A 23,556-nucleotide genomic window follows, 5' to 3' on the forward strand; every position below is an offset into this window, starting at 1 on the left:
GATCCTAAGTCTAGTCAATGCATATTTCTTGGATATCCTCCTCAGTCCAAGGGTTATATTTGTTTAGATGTTCTTACTGGGAGAATTTATATTTCCTGCCATTGTATTTTTGATGAATCTGTTTTTCCTTCTTTTCCTATCTCTACTGCTGAGTCTTCTTCCAATATTCCTGCTTCTTCTACTCCTTTTGATGTCTGGTTTTCTTCTTTACTTCCAATTTCTTCTCTAGGCATTTCTCATTCTAGTTCTAACACTACTTCTGATCCTACTCCTTCCAACTTGAGTTGGAAGTCTTCTAAAGATTATATTTTTGTTGATTTTGTTTAATAATTTTTGAGGTAGTGTGTGTGGAGGGGTGCATTTTGTGAGCAATAAATTGCATTGGAAGTTTTTGTATATGAATTAATTTTCTTGCTCTGTAATTGTAAATTGCATTGGAAGGTTTAAGTGTATCTAAATTTGGCATATTCATTGAAACCCGATGAAAACCGCCTCAGCTCAACTAGCATAGTCTACCATTTGGTTTGGTACATATTTTTATCTATGTTGAACATTGTTATTTAATGATCATTAGGTGGTTTAACATGTTGCACAATTTTGGATGGTTGATTTTTTATTGATTATTTTATAAATATATATTTAAAAAAGGACAAAACTTAGAGCATCCACAGCAGTGGAGCTAAAATGCTAAAATTTAGCTTCACAAACACAAAAAACCTCATGCAGCAGTGGAGGTAAACTTAAAATTTATAGATAAATTGCTACAGTGCACATCTAAAAATAGATGTACACTGTAGCTTGGAGCTAAAAAAAAAAATTATATTTTAATCTCAGCCCGTGCTGCATCTCATTTTTTTTATTCATTTCACTCAGCCACTCTCTGCACAAACACAGCCACTCTCAAACACTCAGCCCCTCTCTCTCTCGTTGCTGGCTCCTCTCCTCTCATTCGCCGGCCGGTCCACCTCAAGCTCACTCCGGTCCACCTCAAGCTTCCGTCCACCTCAACCGTCCACCTCAAGCTTCAAGCTTCAACCGTCCACCTCAAGCTTCAAGCTTCCGTCCACCTCACTCCGGTACAACTTGCTTCCTTTTTCTTTTCTTTTTTTTGTTTTCATTTTATCAAATCCGGTGTCATTCACTCTCATTCTTTGGGTTTTTTGGGTTTGGGTTTTTGATGCTTTGGGTTTTTTGATTTGGGTATAATCTTCTGCCGATCCGCCAATCCGCCAATCCACTATGATTAATGTTTGTGATATGGATTTTGTGATATGATGATGATGATTAATGTTTGTGATATGGATTTGGTAAGTGCTCTGTTTCTCATTGATGATGATGATGATTATGGATTTTGTGATATGGATTTGGTAAGATGGTGTTCTCTGATTTGGGTGGATTCCAGTTATCATGATTATGTGTGTGTGTTTGTGATTAAATTTGCATTTGATGAAAATTGATGATATGAGTGTTGTTGATGACTGACTGGTTGTTCTGTGAGACTATGAGGATTGTCAATTACGGTTGACGATTCTTGTTTTATTCTGTAAATTTAGCTGAATTGGGATTCCGACTATTGTTATTGCCTTAAAAATGGTATTTGAGTTTGCTTATTGTGGTGAAAGAATGTGTTGCATGATCATGTAAGTTTGGGAATTTTAATTGGATATGTCCTGTTGCACATCTTAATTGGACATTGTATTTTGTATGTTGAGAAGCATGAGTCATAGGAATTTGTGCGAGTGTGTGAGTTTTATTGTAATTTGGTTTGAGTTATGTACGTGTGTAATGTATGGACTACATTGTTCTTGTTATAATATGTGTTTTATTTTATATGTTTTTTTATAAAGTTCTTGCATTTTATAGTTCACATTGTTCCAAGATTACTTCAAGACAATTGAGACGATAATAGGCTATCATGATGATTGAAAAATTGTTTTAGTAAAATAAAAATGTATTAAGTATAATTTGGGGTTAAAAAAATTACTTGTCAACATTAGACGATTATTTGCTATCGTGTGGCGGCGGCGACGGTGGCGGTGGTGGAAGAGTCGATGGCGGCGGCGGCGGCGGGGCGGTGGCTGTAGCGGTGGCGGTGACGGTTACAGGTGGTTGTGATTGTTATTTATTGTAGTAGATATTTTATTTTATTGTAGTAGATATATTATTTTATTGTGATATTTATATTATTTTATTATGTTGAAAGCTAAAATAGATCCACTGCTGCAGCATGTGTGTAGGTATAATAGATAAAGTAACTTTTGGTGGAGCTAAAAAGCTAAATTTTTAGCTCCACTGCTGTGGATGCTCTTAGGTGCTATTCCTTAGGTTCCCCTCTTAAAATTCAATCATGTGGCTACTTAACTAAAAAATACACTTCTATCCCATGAGAAAAAATCTATATGGCAGAATATTAAAAGGGGAACCTAAAGAACAGCACTTAAGTACTGTACCTAAGTCTTGCTCTTTAAAAAATTAGTACGCATTTGGATTAGCTTTTTTCCATTAGCTTATTTGTTTATGTTAAACTTTTTAAAACCTCACTTTTCTGAGTACAATTATACTTCAGTCAATTTTTTTTTATTTTATAAATAAGCAAATAAGCTCTTTAGTAAAAAGAATCCAAGCGTACTTAACTTCTATGTTTATTTTTCTAATTGTTCTACATAATATTCATGCTGTGAATGAAAGTTTTTATTCACATGACTATCTAGAATTACTAGAAATATTAAAGTTTTTCCGTATGAGCTAAACAAAAAAAATGTGTTTTCTAGCTCATTTTCAAGGTTGCAACCAAACATAAGAAAATCATTTAGTTTTCCCAAAAAGGTTTTTAACTTGATACCTGCTGCGGCTGTATTGTGTTTGATATATGAGATTTAGCAGTTTTCCTTATTATAGCTTTGAGTTTTGCTTTCAAAGTATATGTTTTCCCCCATTTTTGATTTCCAAAGTCTTTAGGAAAAAAAATTAGAGGTCAAGCCTTGGTGCAATGGCTAGTGCCATCCACCAAAGCGAGGTAACAGGTTTGAGTCCAGGAATTAGCCTTCTCAAAAAATAACTTGAAGTAAAGTTGCCCACCAATCTCTTCTCCCGGACTCTGCAAAAGTGGGAGTTTTGTGCACAGGGTAGGACCTTTTGCCAATCATCAACTTTTTGCTAATTTTCTGTCCAATATTTGCAGATATTATGTAGCACCTTCAGGCAAGAGACTACGCTCAATGGTGGAGGTCCAAAAGCATGGTGTTGCCCTGTACTCCAATATTTCCCTGTTGCATCACTTTTGTAAATAATTGCGTAACCTGAATAACTAAATAACTTGTGGGTGTTCAAAGGTTCACAAGTATAATGTATTTCCCATTTGAATAACAACCTTTTGTGGGGCTTCTGCTTTTGCAGGTACTTTCTAGAACATCCAGAGCATATGGCTGATGGGGTAACTCTCTCACAATTCTTATTTCAAATTCCAAGGCCTTTGCAGGAAAATTATGTGAGAAAGCGCCCTACACGTCGAGCTGCCTTATGTGATGGCACTAGACCCCTTGCACCTGATGAAGGTATGCAGAACAAACTACCTACTTCTCAAAAACAAACTGAAAAGCGACTTTTTTAATTACCTCTAAATTTTGCTTGAGGAGAGAAAGTTTCACCTAATTTAAGCTGTGGCATAATGCCATAAAATCTAGTGGTATCTCTATAAGACTTGAGGGATTTTTATGCCACACACCTGTTTTGTTCATGAATCACCATTTACTCATTAATGTAATTTATCATCAAAATCATGGTTTTATGCCATACGCCTGTTTTTTTCATGAATCACCATTTACTCATTAATGTAATTTATCCTCAAAATCATATTCTAAGGGGTTTTTCTTGGTTGTATTTAGTCCATATATCCTTATTTATGTAGTTAGTCCGTATATACTTATTTATATGTTCGTTCTGTGGGTTCAGTTAAGGCTCCCAAATTACATTTGCATTACCATTCCTCTTAGGGGGGGGGGGGGGGAATCAATCAACCATGAAAACAAAAGATTCATAAACTGAAGAAGCTTAAGATAATTTTAGAACTTGTCAAGATATATAACCACATACCAAAAATTTTAAGAACCAAAAGGGGATTATCATAAGAAATAAATGTGCCTTAGTTTGTATATGAATTTAATTTGTGGAAAATTTATAGCCACATACCAAAAGGTTTAAGAACCAAAGGGGGATTATCATAAGAAATAATTGTGCTTCAGAATTTGTAGAGATTTATTAGAAATTCAACGGTGATTTATGAATAGCACACTTGATTATCAAAAGCAAATTCCAAACTTCAAATTAAAGGGTTGCATTTTCTCTAACTCAAATTCCTATATCACAACTGCAAATAATAGTTATATAAAACTGATACAAGCCATGCACAGACAATCAATAGGCTCTGTTGCTGGTCTTTAGCACTAAGATTTGAATCGCATCGTAATCATAACTGCATAATACATAATTAGATGTCAAGGCTTTCTAGGGCTTCACGTATACTTCTTTAGGATCCTCTACAACACTTGTAGCAATGCAAAAGTTAAAAATAAAAAATAAAAATAAAAAGTAGTAGAGATTGCAAACAGAGAAGCGAGAGTACCAAGTTTTAGTTGGGTTTTATGTTTCCGATTGTAATTCTCAATAAAAGCGTATAAAAGCGTGAGAGGAGTAGCTAGGTTTTGCGGCCGTACAGTTTCAGTCGGATGAAACTTTATATTTTTAAATCAGATTTAATTTTTTTTTTTTTTTAACTTTAGGATTAAAGAAAAAAAAGAGAAAGACTCCTGTTAGGACTCTCTCACTATTCAGTTTAAAAAATTAAATTTTTTTATAAATTAAAATGATGACATGGAAAATTGTGGGAGCTTCAAAGGCTTCGGTTTTATATATATATATATATATAGATTTGATGCTAAGTCTAGTCAATGCATATTTCTTGGATATCCTCCTCAGTCCAAGGGTTATATTTGTTTAGATGTTCTTACTAGGAGAATTTATATTTCCTGCCATTGTATTTTTGATGAATCTGTTTTTCCTTCTTTTTCTATCTCTACTGCTGAGTCTTCTTCCAATATTCCTGCTTTTTCTACTCCTTTTGATGTCTGGTTTTCTTCTTTACTTCCAATTTCTTCTCTAGGCATTTCTCATTCTAATTCTAACACTACTTCTGATCCTACTCCTTCCAACTTGAGTTGGAAGTCTTCTAAAGATTATATTTTTGTTGATTTTGTTTAGTAATTTTTGAGGTAGTGTGTGTGGAGGGGTGCATTTTGTGAGCAATAAATTGCATTGGAAGTTTTTGTATATGAATTAATTTTCTTGCTCTGTAATTGTAAATTGCATTGGAAGGTTTAAGTGTATCTAAATTTGGCATATTCATTGAAACCCGATGAAAACCGCCTCAGCTCAACTAGCATAGTCTGCCATTTGGTTTGGTACATATTTTTATCTATGTTGAACATTGTTATTTAATGATCATTAGGTGGTTTAACATGTTGCACAATTTTGGATGGTTGATTTTTTATTGATTATTTTATAAATGTATATTTAAAAAAGGACAAAACTTAGGTACAATACCTTAGGTGCTGTTCCTTAGGTTCCCCTCTTAAGATTCAATCATGTGGTTACTTAACTAAAAAATACACTTCTATCCCATGAGAAAAAATCTACATGGCAGAATATTAAAAGGGGAACCTAAAGAACAGCACTTAAGTACTGTACCTAAGTCTTGCTCTTTAAAAAATTAGTACGCATTTGGATTAGCTTTTTTCCATTAGCTTATTTGTTTATGTTAAACTTTTTAAAACCTCACTTTTCTGAGTACAATTATACTTTAGTCAATTTTTTATTATTTTATAAATAAGCAAATAAGCTCTTTAGTAAAAAGAATCCAAGCGTACTTAACTTCTATGTTTATTTTTCTAATTGTTCTACATAATATTCATGCTGTGAATGAAAGTTTTTATTCACATGACTATCTGGAATTACTAGAAATATTAAAGTTTTTCCGTATGAGCTAAAAAAAAAAAAAAGTGTTTTCTAGCTCATTTTCAAGGTTGCAACCAAACATAAGAAAATCATTTAGTTTTCCCAAAAAGGTTTTTAACTTGATACCTGCTGCGGCTGTATTGTGTTTGATATATGAGATTTAGCAGTTTTCCTTATTATAGCTTTGAGTTTTGCTTTCAAAGTATATGTTTTCCCCCATTTTGATTTCCAAAGTCTTTAGGAAAAAATTAGAGGTCAAGCCTTGGTGCAATGGCTAGTGCCATCCACCAAAGCGAGGTAATAGGTTTGAGTCCAGGAATTAGCATTCTCAAAAAATAACTTGAAGTAAAGTTGCCCACCAATCTCTTCTCTCGGACTTTGCAAAAGTGGGAGTTTTGTGCACAGGGTAGGACCTTTTGCAAATCATCAACTTTTTGCTAATTTTCTGTCCAATATACCTTCAAGCAAGAGACTACGCTCAATGGTGGAGGTCCAAAAGCATGGTGTTGCCCTGTACTCCAATATTTCCCTGTTGCATCAACTTTGTAAATAATTGCGTAACTTGAATAACTAAATAACTTGTGGGTGTTCAAAGGTTCACAAGTATAATGTATTTCCCATTTGAATTGTTAGGACATATATGTTTTCATTTGTTAAGAATATATGTCACTTATTCATGTAAATTGGCTAATTCTTTGACAAAACGCACTCTACTTGTAATTGGGTAGTTCTAGGTGCTTTTAATACTTCAAGAAACAAGGTTTCAAGGTCAAGTGTTGAAGTCATCAAGTCTGTCCAAGAAAAAGCAAGCTAAAGTGCAATTTCATTAAAGCTCGACACCTTTTCGACAGCTACCTCGACACCTGCTATCTGTCGAGATTTAAAAACTCAGATTTCCAATCTGATTTTCTTAGGATTCGTGAATATGTTTTTGGGCCTTCTTTTCTTCTAACCCTAAACATATAAAAGGATTATTTTAAGAGCCGTCAAGTGTGACACAAGTTGCAAAATCATTGAGAAATCTCTGGTTAAGCAAATTGTGATCATAAGACGAAGTTCTTGACCTAGTTCATCTTCCTTCAAGAAGTTGCTGTGTATTTGCACCGTAGGGTTTTGTAACCAAGCATCTTCCTGCTATTCATCATAAAGGATGAACTGAAGAACTTTGCAGCCAATCTTTCTTCTTAAGTTGGTGTTCTGAAGTCGCGTACTGGGATCCGCGCATTGGTTAGTCACGTACTTGGGAGCCGTGCATCAAAGGTGGAAATTGTCACTACAGATCAAGTCCAATTGGGTATTGGGGTAAGGATTCAACTGTAGGTTGGTAAGGTATTTGGGATTCCTTTACTTGTAACCGCTTGATTTGATAATAGTGGAGTTTCGGGAGTGGTGACCTGAAAATCACCCGGTGGGGTTTTTGCCACGAGGTTTTTCTCCATTCGTAAACAAATCACCGTGTCATTTAATTTCCGCTGCATATTTAGTTTTTGGTGATTTGTTTGTGCTTCCACGAAATTGCATGATAAATTGATTAATTAAAAACTTGGCTAATTAATCAATTGGTTTTATCACAAGGGATCATTCAGTTTGTGGCCTATCAAGTGGTATCAGAGCAGGCACACTCTGATTAGGGTTTAATCTTTGCTGTGTTGATCCATTGACCCCTGCTTGTCATGGATAGAGGACAATCTTTAATTATACCTCCTTTATTTGATGGCACTAACTATGTATATTGGAAAGTACGCATGAGAGTTTTCTTGCAGTCTTTAGATGAAAAGGTGTGACAAGCTGTAGAGATTGGCTGGACTAAGCCAAAAGAAGAATCGGCCGATTGGGATGATGCTAAGATCAAGGCGGCAAACTTCAACAGCAGAGCGTTAAATGCCCTATTTAGCGCAGTCACTAATGAGGAGTTCAAAAAGATATCCTCAACTGAAACTGCTAAGGAGGCTTGGACCATCCTCCAGACAACCTATGAAGGAACAAAGGCTGTCAAAGATTCAAAACTTCAGAGGCTCACTACTAGCTTTGAAGAAATTAAGATGGAAGAGGATGAGTCGTTTGATGAGTTCTATGCCAAGCTCAAGGACATAGTGAACTCAGCCTTCAATCTTGGGGAAACCATCCCTGAACCCAAGATTGTAAGGAAAGTGCTCAGATCTTTACCTGAGAGATTCCATGTCAAGATTACGGCGATAGAGGAATCAAAGGACATTGACAAGATTCCTTTGACTGAGCTGGTTGGAAACTTGCAAACCTATGAGATAGGGTTATCTAGGATTGGCAAGTCAAGTAAAGGTAAAAGCATGGCCTTGAAGGCAAAAAGCAGTGATATAGATGAGTCTTCCGATGATGAAGATTCCAAGATGAAGTCCTACATCACCCGGCAGTTCAAGAAGTTTATGAAGAATGCCAATGGAAGGAGCTTTGACAAGGACCGCAGGCAGTTCAGTTCTTCTCAGTTTAAAAGCCAAGACAAAGGGAAAAGGGATGCTAAGGATGGCGGTCAGTACACTGTTCCTGCAGGACCAAAGTGCTTTGGGTGTCAAGGATTCGAACACATGAAACATGAGTGTCCTACATATCTCAAGAGCATTGGGAAAAGTAAGGCACTTGCTGCAACTCTAAGTGACACTGAGCTTGAAGATGATTCCGACAATGAGGACGACGGAATCTTAAATGCCTTCACTGCCACAGTCAATCCTACTGAACGGATTGTTGAAGAAGTGGATGAAGAAGAAGAACTGGTGGAGTCAAAATTTGAGAAGATGGATGATCAAGATGACATCCATTCAGCCTATGAGAAGCTGTACAAGCTCTCTGAAAAGCATGAGAAATTGTATAGGCTGGCCACCAAGAAGCTCAGTGATGTGGAACTTAATCGTGAAGAGTTGTCCACAAAGTTTGATGAGGTGAATTAAACTATTGGAGCACTGAGATTTGAAAACAACTTTTTGGCTGAGAAGACCAAGAAGCTTGAAGCGGAGCTGATTCAAGTAAGAGCTCAACTAGAGAGGACTTCAAGTGCAAAGCTTGATGAGATGCTTAGCAATCGGAAACCTGCTTCGGATCGAACTAGTTTGGGGTATGGTCTCTCTTTCTCTAATACTCCTTTTACTAGCAATACTGTTTTTGTTCCTTCTGCTAATAACATTGAAATTGAGAATATTGATGTTAAAACTGAATTAGCTAGTGAGAACTTAGATAAGGGTAAATCTATCTTAGGAGCACCCCCTAAGCAAGATAAGAAAGATGCTCAAAACCCTAGGGCTAAGAAGACTAACTCTCAAAAGCCTAAACAAAAGAAGCAGCATCTCTGTCATCATTGTGGAGCTGCCGATCATACTAGACCAAATTGCTATAAGTGGTTAGCCACTCAATAGAGCAATGTCATGATAGTATCTGGAAGCCAAAATCAGCTATGAGAATATTGATGTTAAAACTGAATTAGCTAGTGAGAACTTAGATAAGGGTAAATCTATCTTAGGAGCACCCCCTAAGCAAGATAAGAAAGATGCTCAAAACCCTAGGGCTAAGAAGACTAACTCTCAAAAGCCTAAACAAAAGAAGCAGCATCTCTGTCATCATTGTGGAGCTGCCGATCATACTAGACCAAATTGCTATAAGTGGTTAGCCACTCAATAGAGCAATGTCATGATAGTATCTGGAAGCCAAAATCAGCTTCAATCCTCTCTTGCTCCTCTTAGAGATCTTCTGAAAGCCCTCATGTTCTTTTCGAATTTGAACGGTTTAAATTCTTCCCCCTCACCGCCGGTTCAAGGATTCAAAAAGATTTTCTTTTCCGAAAAATATTTTGCACTTGGAAAATATTTTACATTAAACCAAACACAGCCAAAAGTGTATTTCATTTCACACCAAAACTGACCCTATTTTATAGTTAAAGGGAAAATGATTTTGGATTGACCGGATTTTTCATTTGGCCCAAACACCTGTTAGGCTGTAAAATATTTTCAATTGAATCAAACATAGCCTTCATAATATTTTATTCAATTATTTGAATTTTATTAATTTTATTGGTGAAATTCAACGTTCCCCAGGGCAAAGGAATAGTAGATGTCTTTATTCGTTTTAGCTACCATTATTTATTAAAACTTGACATTTAAAAAATAAATTTGTAATGGATTATTACTCCATAACATAGACTTCGCTTATTTTTAAATGATAGATTTGGATCATTTTTAACTTGGGAGTCCTTTCTCATGTTCTGTACCCCCTTTTGCTACACTCAAATTAGGTGAAATCCTTGTTTTGTGGAAATGTAAAGGTTAAAAAAGACATTAGAACATTCACATCAGCTTATTTAAAATTTGTATCCAAATTCTAGTTGAAAAACTTGATTTAATGATGCAAAAGATAAAATTAGACCTCCAACCTGTCCTAATGGTCCCTTTGGTCCAAATCAAGTGTCAATCCAAGACCTTCGCCAACACTCAAACAACAATTTTTCATTGTGTTCTCTAAACCATTGATAAATGCTTGCATCTCTATTATTGATCCTAAGTCATGACAGTAACGGTTCAATTTTCACAATGCCATGGCTCGTTACCTCATCTTTCCATTCCCTTAAGCCATTGTTACAACGAATAGTTGCTAACCCCTGAACCTTGAGAAAACCTGTATTGGGCATATGTAACCAACCTCTCACATAAGGGTGGATTTCCAAAGAAAAGTTGGTTTACTAAGCTACATAGCTAGTCACAGTTGGGTTGACATTGTAGCTAGTGGTGATTTTGGTTAGCAACACGTTAGTCCAATGTTTGCCAGTTTTTTAGGTTCAGGTATTGAATCTTAATTGACCTAGCTGGATGGTTTGTCAGGACCTAAACCCATACTTCTATCGTACATAAGTTGAAACTATCATGTCAAAACTTGCACAAAATTATTCCAAAAGTCTGCATACATCAAATTATCCTTCCAAGGTGTGGAAGAAAAAGGACTTTAAGTGATTTTATCACTTTCTGAGATGCTTAGCAATCAGAAACCTGCTTCGGATCAAACTGGTTTGGGGTATGGTCTCTTTTCTCTAATACTCCTTCTACTAGCAATACTGTTTTTGTTCCTTCTGCTAATAACATTGAAATTGAGAATATTGATGTTAAAACTGAATTAGCTAGTGAGAACTTAGATAAGGGTAAATCTATCTTAGGAGCACCCCCTAAGCAAGATAAGAAAGATGCTCAAAACCCTAGGGCTAAGAAGACTAACTCTCAAAAGCCTAAACAAAAGAAGCAGCATCTCTGTCATCATTGTGGAGCTGCCGATCATACTAGACCAAATTGCTATAAGTGGTTAGCCACTCAATAGAGCAATGTCATGATAGTATCTGGAAGCCAAAATCAGCTTCAATCCTCTCTTGCTCCTCTTAGAGATCTTCTGAAAGCCCTCATGTTCTTTTCGAACTTGAACGGTTTAAATTCTTCCCCCTCACCTCCGGTTCAAGGATTCAATCAAAGGAAAGGCTCTTCCAAGGTGTGGAAGAAAAAGGACTTTAAGTGATTTTATCACTTTCTTTTCCCTTCTTGTTGTTTTGTTTGTTGCATTGCTTGTGTGTTTTGCTTTTCTGCTGAATCAGTCTAATGAAAAATCAGAAAAATACAAAAACAGTGTGTGTTATGTGTACTTTGGTACTTGTGTACCTTGGATGGCCAATGAAACAAAGTTTTCTAAACTTTGTATCTCTTGTAACTTAGATGAGCATCTCTATGCACAACTAAGCAAATGAGCTTTGTGGCTCTTGTTTGTGATGAGTAAGATTAGGTTATCTTTTAAAGCTTAACACTCATATCACTCTTTTTGATGGGAATGACTAGAAAATCCTAAGAGAAAGACATAAATAATCATCTCACCACTATTGCCCGCCAATCATAATATGACACCTGTATGCTTCGGAATAGCAAAAGTGTAGTGTTAAAGACATTCGTATGCTTCGGATAGCAAAAGTGCGATGTCAAATGCTTAACATCTTGGGTATCTCTTTTCTCTCTTTTATATGCCCATGTATGATATGCTAAAATAAAAGAAAACATGCAAAGAAAATAAAAAGCAAAAAGATTAAAAATGCTTTAAATATGGTTGCAAGCGTGTATTCTAGGAGATGTGGAAGTTATAGGATGTACCTCGAAGGTGATAGTCCCCATCAAACAGTTATGATTGTGTGTGAGTTAAAATTATTTTCTTATATCTCAGATTGTCATAACATGTATACACATATGTAATCTTGCGATGTTTTTCACACACAACACGCAATATTCTTTGCTACTTTTGATACATGTGCAGGTACAATGTGATTTGGCCATCACAAAGGTTTTACATGTGCTAATGTATGCTCACTAAACTGTCATAACTTATTTTTGAAAAATAAAATTGGTTAGACTTGTTTAGTGTGTGTGTGTGTGTTTTGGAGGATCCATGTGCTTATATTTTTGTTGAGAGATGTTTTTGAGAGCTTTATATGTTGAGTGGATCTTTGGTTGAGATGTGTGTTGGATTGCATTCATGTCTGTGTTTTTCCCTTCTCGAAAAACTGATTTTTACTGCTGGCTCGACACCTCCTTGACACCTCCTCGATACCTGGTCATCTGTCGAGCTTTTCAAGTCATTTCTTATCACAATCTCGACACCTCTTCGACACCTGCTGGATCGATCGAGAAAATTTCTGTCCCCTCGATAGATTCTCGACACCTGATGGATCGATCGAGATTCACTGGTTGTGTTTGTGTCTTCTATCTCCACACCTGTCTTGACACCTTGTGGATCGATCGAGAAATCTTCTGTCTCCTCGATACCTCCTCGACACCTGTGCGATCGATCGAGCATCTCTTATCTGAAATTCATCTTGCATCTCGATACCTCTCGATACCTTCACCTGTCGAAGGCAATTTCCTCGATACCTTCCTCGACAGCTTCCTCGATACCTCTCGACACCTCAGCTATCGAGATTTACTGAGGTGCCTATTTAAAGATCTGTCGCGATTTTCTTCATTTCTCACTCGATCTCTCTCGATCTCTCTATGGCTTTTCATCTCCTTTTCACACTTCTCTCACTCAAATCTTCCAACCCTCTTGGATCTTGATCATTCCTTGCCCAAATCACTTGGTAAGATCACTTTTCCATTCATTTTTCATGCATTACATGTTTTAAAACCTAGGTTTTGGGATTTTTTTTGAAATTTTTGGGGTTTTTCATAATTAATGAGTGTTTCTTGAAATTTTGGGTTGGGTTTTCACTTAAATGCTTTTAAAATGTCATACATTGCATTTCATGTGCATTATAATGATATTTACATGCATTTAGATGTGTGCTATATGCTGTGTGCTGATAGGATTGGATTGGGCTGAGCCCATGATGAAATTTTTGCTTTGCATGTCACATGCTCATGCATTTTCATGCATACATACTTGTTGTTCAATATATTTGTCATATTTGAACTGTCTTGGGAACTTTTCTGAGTGTTTTTCTCTCTTTCCCTCTCATTCTTTTACGTTAGTAGTGTCTATGGCACCCAAACGTAAATCCACTCCTGCTCGAAACCCTCTGCGTTCTGGAGCTTCTACTTCTTCTGATTTTGCTCCCCTTAACCTTCGGTTCCGTGATGGAGATGCCCATAAGGCATTTTCGGAGAACTTTTCTAGACGAGGTGCTCATTCGGAACGCCAAGTCATTCTGGCGGACTTCGCCGATACTGACCTTCCCTCTGTCATTCACAGTAGGGGATGGGGGTCACTGTATGACATCCCGGTCACTTGCCCTCTCGTGCTTATACAGGAGTTCTACTCCAACATGCACGGGATAGATCGTTCAGTACCTCTCTTTTTCACTCGCGTTTGAGGTACGCGCATCCCTGTCACACCGCAGCTAGTTGCAGATTTGCTTAAGGTTCCTAGGATAGAGTTTCCTGACTATCCATCTTGTGAGCGTCTGAGGACTGTGTCCAAAGATGAGCTCATCTCTGCCTTCTGTCAGCGCCTTGCTGATTGAGGTGAGCATCAGTTCACATCATGTAGGCCTTTTGCTAAAAGTCCTAGATTTATCAACATGGTGATGACATTTGTTCTCCATCCTCTTTCTCACTATAACTCTATCACAGAGCCTCGTGCTCGATTTTTGTTATCACTTCTAGAGCATCTTACCATAGACTTTCCCTTTCACTTCATCCTGTCTATCATAGATGTTTATCTTGATTCGGCGTCCCGTGATAAGCTCATCTTTCCTTCCGCTATCATGAGGATCCTACGCCATTTTTCCATTCCCTTTCCTATGTTCGACCACTTCACACACATATTTGCCATAGATGCCGCTACAGTAAAACTTAGTGAGGCACAGTTCAGGTCGAGACAGCCGGATGCCACTCCTCCCTCCCGTTCGGCTCCATCCAGATCAGCTCCATCTACATCTGCTCCTTCTTCCTCTTCGAGTGATGTATCTCTGGGAGATATTATGGCACAGCTGCAGCGCATGGACACTCGCCTTGATACACTCTCTGCTGAGTTGTATCAGGTGAATGTTCGTGTGGGTCATATTGCACGACGGCAGGCGACCATGGGTGGATTTGCTCCAGAGGCTACTCCTTCACCACCTACTACAATAGCTTCAGACTCTGAGGATGATGATGATGATGATGATGATGATGATGGGGATGCTAGCTCTACCGATGAGATGTCTACATAACACTCTACCCTTTGTCACTCGTGACAAAAATGGGAGTAGTTTTGGGATATGAGAGTAGTCATCTTAGGGGGAGAGTTAGTATAAGACATTTTTTATAGGGGGAGTGTTGACTTTTCTGAGGGATGTAGTGAGGCTTTATATGTATCTTTTCTTTTCTTTCTTTTTAGATACGTTGATCATGTATATGAGGTCCTTTGACCATTTTACATACATTGTACTTACTTTCTATATATATGGATGTATGTTTCTTTCATCTCTCTCTTCATGTATTGTTTCTTTTCTATCTTTATACACATGTTCTTTATACTTGTATGCAATCTATTTATTTCTATTTCACACAAGATGCCTTGATGAGTTTTGTTTAAAGTGTTTCAGAAATACAGGTTGTCAAAGTCTACTTGCCATAAACTCTCTTCTTGCAAAGTTTTTCAAGAGTTTGTGTTATGGTAGATTTTATTGTATTCAAACAAGTGAATATGAGTTGAGTGATTTATAACTTCTCTCATATGCTCATTTGTTTGTTGTGGTTTTGTCACGGATTGCCAAAGGGGGAGATTGTTAGGACATATATGTTTTCACTTGTTAAGAACATATGTCACTTATTCATGTAAATTGGCTAATCCTTTGACAAAACGCACTCTAATTGTAATTGGGTAGTTCTAGGTGCTTTTAATACTTCAAGAAACAAGGTTCAAGGTCAAGTGTTGAAGTCATCAAGTCTGTCCAAGAAAAAGCAAGCTGAAGTGCAATTTCATTAAAGCTCGACACCTTCTCGACAGCTACCTCGACACCTGCTATCTGTCGAGATTTAAAAACTCAGATTTCCAATATGATTTTCTTGGAATCCGTGAATATGTTTTTGGCCATTCTTTTCTTCTAACCCTAAACATATAAAAGGATTATTTTAAGAGCTGTCAAGTGTGACACAAGTTGCAAAATCATTGAGCAATCCCTGTTCAAGCAAATTGTGATCATAAGACGAAGTTCTTGACCTAGTTCATCTTCCTTCAAGAAGTTGCTGTGTATTTGCACCGTAGGGTTTTGTAACCAAACCCTTCCTGCTATTCATCATAAAGGATGAACTGAAGAACTTTGCAGCCAATCTTTCTTCTTATGTTGGTGTTCTGAAGTTGCGTACTGGGATCCGCGCATTGGTTAGTCACGTACTTGGGAGCCGTGCATCAAAGGTGGGAATTGTCACTACAGATCAAGTCCAATTGGGTATTGGGGTAAGGGTTCAACTGTATGTTGGTAAGGTACTTGGGATTCCTTTACTTGTAACTGCTTGATTTGATAATAGTGGAGTTTCGGGAGTGGTGATCTGAAAATCACCCGGTGGGGTTTTTGCCGCGAGGTTTTTCTCCATTCGTAAACAAATCACTGTGTCATTTAATTTTCGCTGCATATTTAGTTTTTGGTGATTTATTTGTACTTCCATGAAATTGCATGATAAATTGATTAATTAAAAACTTGGCTAATTAATCAATTAGTTTTATCACAATAGGTCATTCAGTTTGTGGCCTATCATGAATAACAACCTTTTGTGGGGCTTCTGCTTTTGCAGGTACTTTCTAGAACATCCAGAGCATATGGCTGATGGGGTAACTCTCTCACAATTCTCATTTCAAATTCCAAGGCCTTTGCAGGAAAATTATGTGAGAAAGCGCCCTACACGTCGAGCTGCCTTATGTGATGGCACTAGACCCCTTGAACCTGATGAAGGTATGCAGAACAAACTACCTACTTCTCAAAAACAAACTGAAAAGCGACTTTTTTAATTACCTCTAAATTTTGCTTGAGGAGAGAAAGTTTCACCTAATTTAAGCTGTGGCATAATGCCATAAAATCTAGTGGTATCTCTTTAAGACTTGAGGGATTTTTATGCCACACACCTGTTTTGTTCATGAATCACCATTTACTCATTAATGTAATTTATCATCAAAATCATGGTTTTATGCCATACGCCTGTTTTTTTCATGAATCACCATTTACTCATTAATGTAATTTATCCTCAAAATCATATTCTAAGGGGTTTTTCTTGGTTGTATTTAGTCCATATATCCTTATTTATGTAGTTAGTCCGTATATACTTATTTATATGTTCGTTCTGTGGGTTCAGTTAAGGCTCCCAAATTACATTTGCATTACCATTCCTCTTTTGTCATTTATTCTGTACCATCACACTGAAAATTGATACCTATGGTTTTGGGGGTCTCCTGCATATCAATTAACTTTGCTGCAGTGTACAATCATCAGATTAAACTGCAAACCTGATGTCTGATTTGAATTTCATATAGAATATTCCAATTGAACAGGGGTTTGCTGTTTGATTTGAATTACAATATTGAATATCCCGATTGAAAAGTGCTTTGCTATGAAATGTGTATCTTTTTTCCCTTCTGATAACGTCTAAAGTGGTGCTGGCTGAATTTAAAGGAAAAACCATCAGTTTCTCGACTTGCTTGACTTGGTTCATCACCACAGCTTTTCCTGTCGCTATTCTTCCATCTTCATGGGATAAAAAATGAAACTTTAAAGAACTCGATTTTCAAACTGTTAGAATAGGATAATTGGCAAAATGAGGTGTCTTAAGAGTGTAAAACCTTTGACCATTGTCCGTTATCTTAGTTATGGAATATTTCGTTGCATTTAATAGCAATGTCCCTTTTGTTTTATGCAGTGAGTCTCCTGTCTTGGGCAGGCCCAGATGACTGTCCAGACTTGCAGCTTAATAGGTCAGCAATGCCTTCTCCTTACTTTGAGGCAGCTGTTTTTGATCCTGTTCATCGACCCGCAAAGAAGCAAGCAAGAACTCCTACAAAGGAGATGTACAGTAGTAAGCCAAATTAAAATTATCATAGGGGTTAAGGTTGATGGGTGAAATTATGATCATGGGTTGCTCAAGATAGCGTTTTGGTTTTGTTTCTCCTGTGACTGCTCACTTTGTATCTTGTCTTATGTTGCCCCACATTACTAGATTATGTTTCCAGAGGAAAAAGGGGAGGTTTTGTTGAGAAAGAATGTGAAATAGAAAAGGTCAGCTTGGGGTTTAAGGGTTAGTGTTGTAGGCTTGGCGTCTGGCCTTTGTGAAGAACCCGTATTAAAGAAAATATGTAGTTTATATTGGATCCGTCAACTGATTTCACAACTATGTACATGCATGACTTCTTAACTCCGCCTATCTTGGTGATTCTAGCGAGTTTTGAATGTTTTATTATTTGTTCTCTCTCTCCCTCTCTCCACACACACAGACACACAAAGGTTATATATCTTAGAGAGTATATTGATCCATGCATTGATAGATGTGGATATATGGTCTGAATGTAGCCTGTGTCAAAAATTAAGTCGTGGTACCATTGTACCTTAAGGAATTTTTGCCAAGTTATTGCCTTACGGAGGATAATCATTAATCAGTCTATTTTGCCAAAAATTGTGAGTTGCTGTCAATTAGGGTAGTGACAAAGGTAGTGAGACACTCCACCACCAACCACAACTCACCACATGGGCAAGTTGTGGCTTTTTTTGTGCCACTTTATGTGACACTAGAAGGACTCAATTTTCAATGTTAAGGAGACTATTTTGGAGGATAGTTTTTACCTAAATCAATTTAAAAGAATCTCTTCCATCCCATTAAAATGACTGTCTATGTGTACTTTAATAACATGATCCATTCAGTCATTTAAACAAATTACATGACTACTAAGTCTGTCTACTTAGTCAGTCAAGTGATTAAAAGCTCACATAGATGATTTAAATCGTCATGCAATAGGTCTGAGCAAGTTTCTGGTTTGAGGGGAAATTCGGTAAGTGGCCATTAATGAAGAGTATGGATTAACTTCAAGTAGTCCTAGCCCAGAGCAGATTTTGCACATACTGAAAGACTAAGTTACATATAAGCTACACTCAGTTCCCATTTCATGCACCTTGCCACTACCTTCAGCTGAAAATAAGGACTCAGAAGCAAGATGCTAATATCTCTAGGAATGAACTACACATCACAGACTACTATGGAACACAGAGAAGGATCAGAAGCTCCAGCAATAACAGCACCCTTGCTTCTGACATCCAGCAGATGGTCCAAAGCTTTCTCTGTAATTACCTCACCAGGGATCATAACTGGTATCCCTGGTGGATATGGACATACAAGCTCCCCACAAACTTTCCCGAGGCTCTGTCTTATGCTCACTTTCTTTTTACTTGCAAAAAGGCGTCTCTAGGAGTCATGCTCATGCTGATATCTGCAAAGAGTGTATGAACACTATGCTCCACCCTCTCTTTATTTCCATGAATTGGTGCAGAAGTTGCTACTAGATGCTCTATTCCTAATATAAGTCTCTGAATATGGTCTCTACTAGTTCCAAGATTAATTGTAACAGTAATTGATTGGGTCCCTACAAGTTCACCGATGATCCCATGATCTCTACATAAGATCTCATCTGCTTCATAACCAGACAAACCCAGCTGCGAAAAATCAATAGTAAGTCCCAAAGGATCAGTGACTGGAAAGTTTAGAAAAGCTTGCAAAGTCAAGCACTGAAATGCCTGGTATTTGTTGGATCAAGTATTTTGCTTCAAAGGCCAATTCCATCGCTTTGTTGAATATAGTGTCTGGGTTTTCACTTAATTGCGCTCTAGCGGCATCTAATGATGCTAAAAGCAAATAACTAGGGCTAGTGCTTTGAAGAGCTTGGAGACACCCACAGATTCTTTCCCTATCTACAATATTCCCTGATATGTGTAGCATTGATGACTGTGTAAGAGAGCATAGAACCTTGTGAGTGGACTGTACAGCCAGATCAGCTCCTTGCTTGAGGGCCGAATTAGGAAGCTGCGGATGGAATCCTAGATGTGCCCCATGAGCCTCATCCACAATCACAGGAATTCCATAAGAATGTCACAGATGGCAAATCTCGGTCAAGTTGCTGCATATACCGTGATAAGTAGGGGAAGTGACAAAAACTGCAGCTGCTTTTTGACCTTCCATCTCCAATTCCTTGATTGCTTGCTCTACCTGTAAAAACAGTCATCTTGATTCATATGTGCATATAGTTTGGTAACAAAAAGGCTGTTAAACTGTTAAAATGAGAGAGAGAGGGAGAGAGAGAGGGTCACTACAAGGAGGTTGTGTGTGCTTTAAAATTATCTGGACCATTTTAACAATCTTGCATCAGAATACCAATTTCTAGTCAGCAATAAGCTGCCTTTACAGGTCAAGATGTAACACACACAAGAAATGCTATAAACATGAACATAATTATTCTGAACTTGCCTGTGATGAAGTCACACCGCCAGCAATGTCCCAGTCAAAATCATACTGGGGTATGATATACTTAGGTCGTGCACCAGATAACACCATGGCAGATATAGCTGATACATGGGATTTACGAGGAATAATTAGAAATTCTCCAGGAGAACAAGTAGCCATTATTGCTGCTTGAATTCCACAAGTGGTACCTCCAACAAGAAACCATGTCTCTGATGATCCGAATAGTTTGGCTGCTAGTCTCTGTGCATCTAAAATTGGCCCCTCTGGAGAAAAGAGGTTGTCGAGCTCTGGAAGCTCAGGCAAATCATGATGAAGTCTTGAACCAATCAGCTGAGTTAATGAAGATGGAGCAGCACGTCCTCTGTTATGCCCAGGGAAGTGAAAACTACAACATTTTGTTTAGCTGAAGCTTTCAATGCACTGACCAAACGAGGTGGGCTTTCTTGCTTGGCTACTGGAGGGTGGGAAATCAGAAGATTATCCTTTGTGACTGAGTTATTGTATGCTATAAAAGTTTGGCTACTGGATGGGGCAGCATTACTTGGAGACTTTTTTTTTTTTCAATTTTATTTTTAAGTAGAGAATTGCTTGGAGACATGAGTGGCTTCTGAAACAAACAGCAACACATGGGATGGGCTTAGTCATTAAAAGAAAAAAGCACCCTGATTGAAAAATCCTTTGAATCAGAGTCTAACAAAGATACGAGAACCATCATTCCTAAGTTTTCTTCCCTTTTTACTTATATAAAAAAAAATTTCTCCCCTTTTAAAAAGACGAATTGAATTGTAAGATTATTCTAATCATTTCTATTAATTTTCTTCCCCCCTTTTCCCTTCTTGGCAACACTTAATAATTGATTATTAATCAGGAACTTCTAAGTTGTTCCACATAAAATGTTGGTTTTGCCAAAACTAGATCAAGCCATAAAGTTTCAAAAATTAAAATATAACCCAGATTTGTATGCTTAACCAAAAAAGTCTACTCATAATCCCAAAAATTTGGCCTGAAACTTATCCTTTTTCACAATTATTATTTTTTATAATAAAAACTATCATAGTAAGTTGGACCTTCAATTAGATAAATATAAATTTTTGGTGATGACATTCTCATTGATTTACATCCTCTTAAGTTAACGATTCTATTCTCTAAGTTTGAGGTTGCTTCTAATGGGTCTCATAACTATGAAAATTTGCAATTTACACCCTTGAGTATTACAACAATATCAATGAGTCCCTTCTGCCATAACATCCATTAGAATCTTGTCATTAACTCATACAAAAATAACATTGCTTTGAACGGAAAATAGAAAATTCAACGTTTTTAGGTAGGTTAGTGGCAAAAATTTGACGGACCATAACAGAAGAGGCACATTGACATAGTTGTAATAGTCAAGGAATTGCAAGTTTTGAAAGTTGAGGGACTGATTTAAAAACAACCTCAAGCTTAGAGAGTGTAAACTGTAAAGTGCATTATAGCCAAAATTTAATGCTCAAAGAAAGGGATATCAATCAAAACTTATGGTCTAAAGTTATTCAGGACATCTTTGATTGTAACATGAACTGTCCCTTCAAAAAATTTGGAGCCATTAACATAAAAATGTGGTGTAGAAATAATATATGATTGCAATCCTCTTGAATGCTGCCACTCACATTGAAGATCTGTCCCTAAGCATTGCAAAAGAGAATGAAAATAACATCCAATATAGGCCTAAATCCTTCACAGTACGCATATGCCTCAATATCAACCACTTAAATGTTATCCTTGTGCTTTTAGAATAATGGTTAAAGTATTAAAATTCACCATTTTTCTCTCCCCTTCCTATCCAATAAATCTAGGGACACAAATTTTTTTACAATTTCTTTTCACAGCTATTGAGTTTTTTTTTTTCTTCTTCTTTGTTTAGAGAATTTCATAACTATTGAGTTGGCATATTATGATTGATGTTAATAAAACTTGTGTAGGCTCATGTGAAAGTAATGTTACTCCAATCACAACTTGCCACCTCAATAATTGTAAAAAAGATTGTGAATTTTTTGTTTTTGTTTTTCCTGGCATTACTTTTTCCTATCAACTTAACTTAATTTATCATGATATCATTGCAGATGTTCCTGATTTCAAACCATATATCCACTTTAGCTTGTTGAGGTGGTGGTCGTTTATCACATTAAAAATAAAACAAAAAAGGAAATTAAAGCAAACACAAACAAGACAATAAAGAGAAGAACATAACTACATATCAGTTTCAGAACATTAAATTCAGAAAACAAAAGAAAGTGAAGATTTAAAATGACATTAAACAATAAACACACAAAGATTTCATTTGAATGACCTTTTCATTATCATTACTTTCAAGAGGAAAAGAAAACACGTTTCACTTTAAAAATCTACTTTTCCTCCATTTTCTCAGAAACGAAACAAATATGAGTCACTACAATGGAAGTTGAAAGTAAAAGTAACAAACCCAAAGTCCCAACTTTTATACTCGAGTTACTTTATAATGGAAAACCGTGATAGGTATGGCATCATATCTTTTTATTTTATTTTATTTTATTTTTATAATAATAATAATTTGATTGTTGGTGGAAGGGACATTTGAAAAAATAATAATTTTTTTTTTTTTTTTTGAGAAAGAATAATTTAATAGTTGGTAGAGGGATATTTAAACTTTAAATGTTTCTGTTATAAATATATGCAAGTTTATAATTGAACTTTAAATGTTTCCGTTATAAATATATGCAAGTTTATATATATATATATATATATATTATAAATATATGCAAGTGTATATATATATATATATATACTTTGTAAGCGTTTGGATAGCAAGTCTGCGTTTTGCAAGTTTTGCGTTTTCTTTCTTTTTTTATTTTTTTTATTTTCACGCATTTCAGGTGTAATGCGGCTACTGTTCATGAACAGTAGGAGCATTATTTGACTTTTCAGCCAGTGAACAGTGCATTGTGCATTGTTCATGGGTCCCATAAATCTCACTTTTTAGTAACTTTTCATTAAAAATAGGTCACATGACACTATTCACACATTTAAAAATTATTTTGCTACAATGTTTTCAGTTTTCAGTTATATCCAAACAGACCCTTTATGATAATTGTTCTTTATCATTAGGCCAAGACGTCAATTGGTTATTGGTGTATCACACCAAAGGTGCATGATAGTTAGTGAATGATTATTGGTAAGTAAAAATGTTATGTTAGTTGTGAGACCCATATGGGAACTTGTAAAAATTAGCCACATTAACAATTTATAAAAATATTACAAAACAGTCTGTGATTGTAACATTACTCTTGATGACAATAAACTTTATCGATTGAGCTATCAATTGATATCATTTCTAAATCATGCACAATATTTTCTTTTCATTTCAAGAGGTGGAAGAAGCAGGAGTGCTCTAGGTATAAACACAATATTCTAAAAAATATATACCAAATTTTTAAATTTTTTATTCTAATAAAAATATACCAAAATTTAAAATTTTGTTAGATTGTTTTTTTCATTTTTTTTTTCTGGTCAGAGATCCTCTAAATTTTATCCGTTTAATATATTTATCTGTTCTTTTGTAGGAGTATAATAGAGT

General features: G+C 36.3%; 1 protein-coding gene, 1 long non-coding RNA gene and 1 pseudogene across 2 annotated transcripts; 2 read left to right on the forward strand and 1 right to left on the reverse strand.

Annotated features, from left to right (window-relative positions):
- Positions 1 to 871: 871 nt before the first annotated feature.
- On the forward strand, positions 872 to 17,897 carry LOC136066571 (methyl-CpG-binding domain-containing protein 2-like). The gene is made up of 4 exons (XM_065771077.1): positions 872 to 1,076; positions 3,182 to 3,240; positions 3,397 to 3,554; positions 17,379 to 17,897. Exons 3-4 carry the CDS (start codon positions 3,422 to 3,424, stop codon positions 17,546 to 17,548), a joined length of 303 nt encoding a protein of 100 aa, XP_065627149.1. The 5' UTR covers positions 872 to 1,076; positions 3,182 to 3,240; positions 3,397 to 3,421; the 3' UTR covers positions 17,549 to 17,897.
- Positions 2,063 to 2,302, forward strand: LOC136066572 (uncharacterized). The gene is made up of 2 exons (XR_010628065.1): positions 2,063 to 2,105; positions 2,227 to 2,302. It is a non-coding gene; the product is annotated as an uncharacterized LOC136066572 (long non-coding RNA).
- Positions 17,898 to 18,446: 549 nt separating the features above from the next.
- Positions 18,447 to 20,515, reverse strand: LOC112033874 (uncharacterized; annotated as a pseudogene).
- Between the last annotated feature and the right edge of the window lie 3,041 nt (positions 20,516 to 23,556).

The sequence above is a fragment of the Quercus suber genome, unplaced genomic scaffold (genome assembly GCF_002906115.3).
Source record: "Quercus suber isolate HL8 unplaced genomic scaffold, Cork oak 2.0 scaffold_39, whole genome shotgun sequence".
Lineage (NCBI taxonomy): Eukaryota > Viridiplantae > Streptophyta > Magnoliopsida > Fagales > Fagaceae > Quercus > Quercus suber.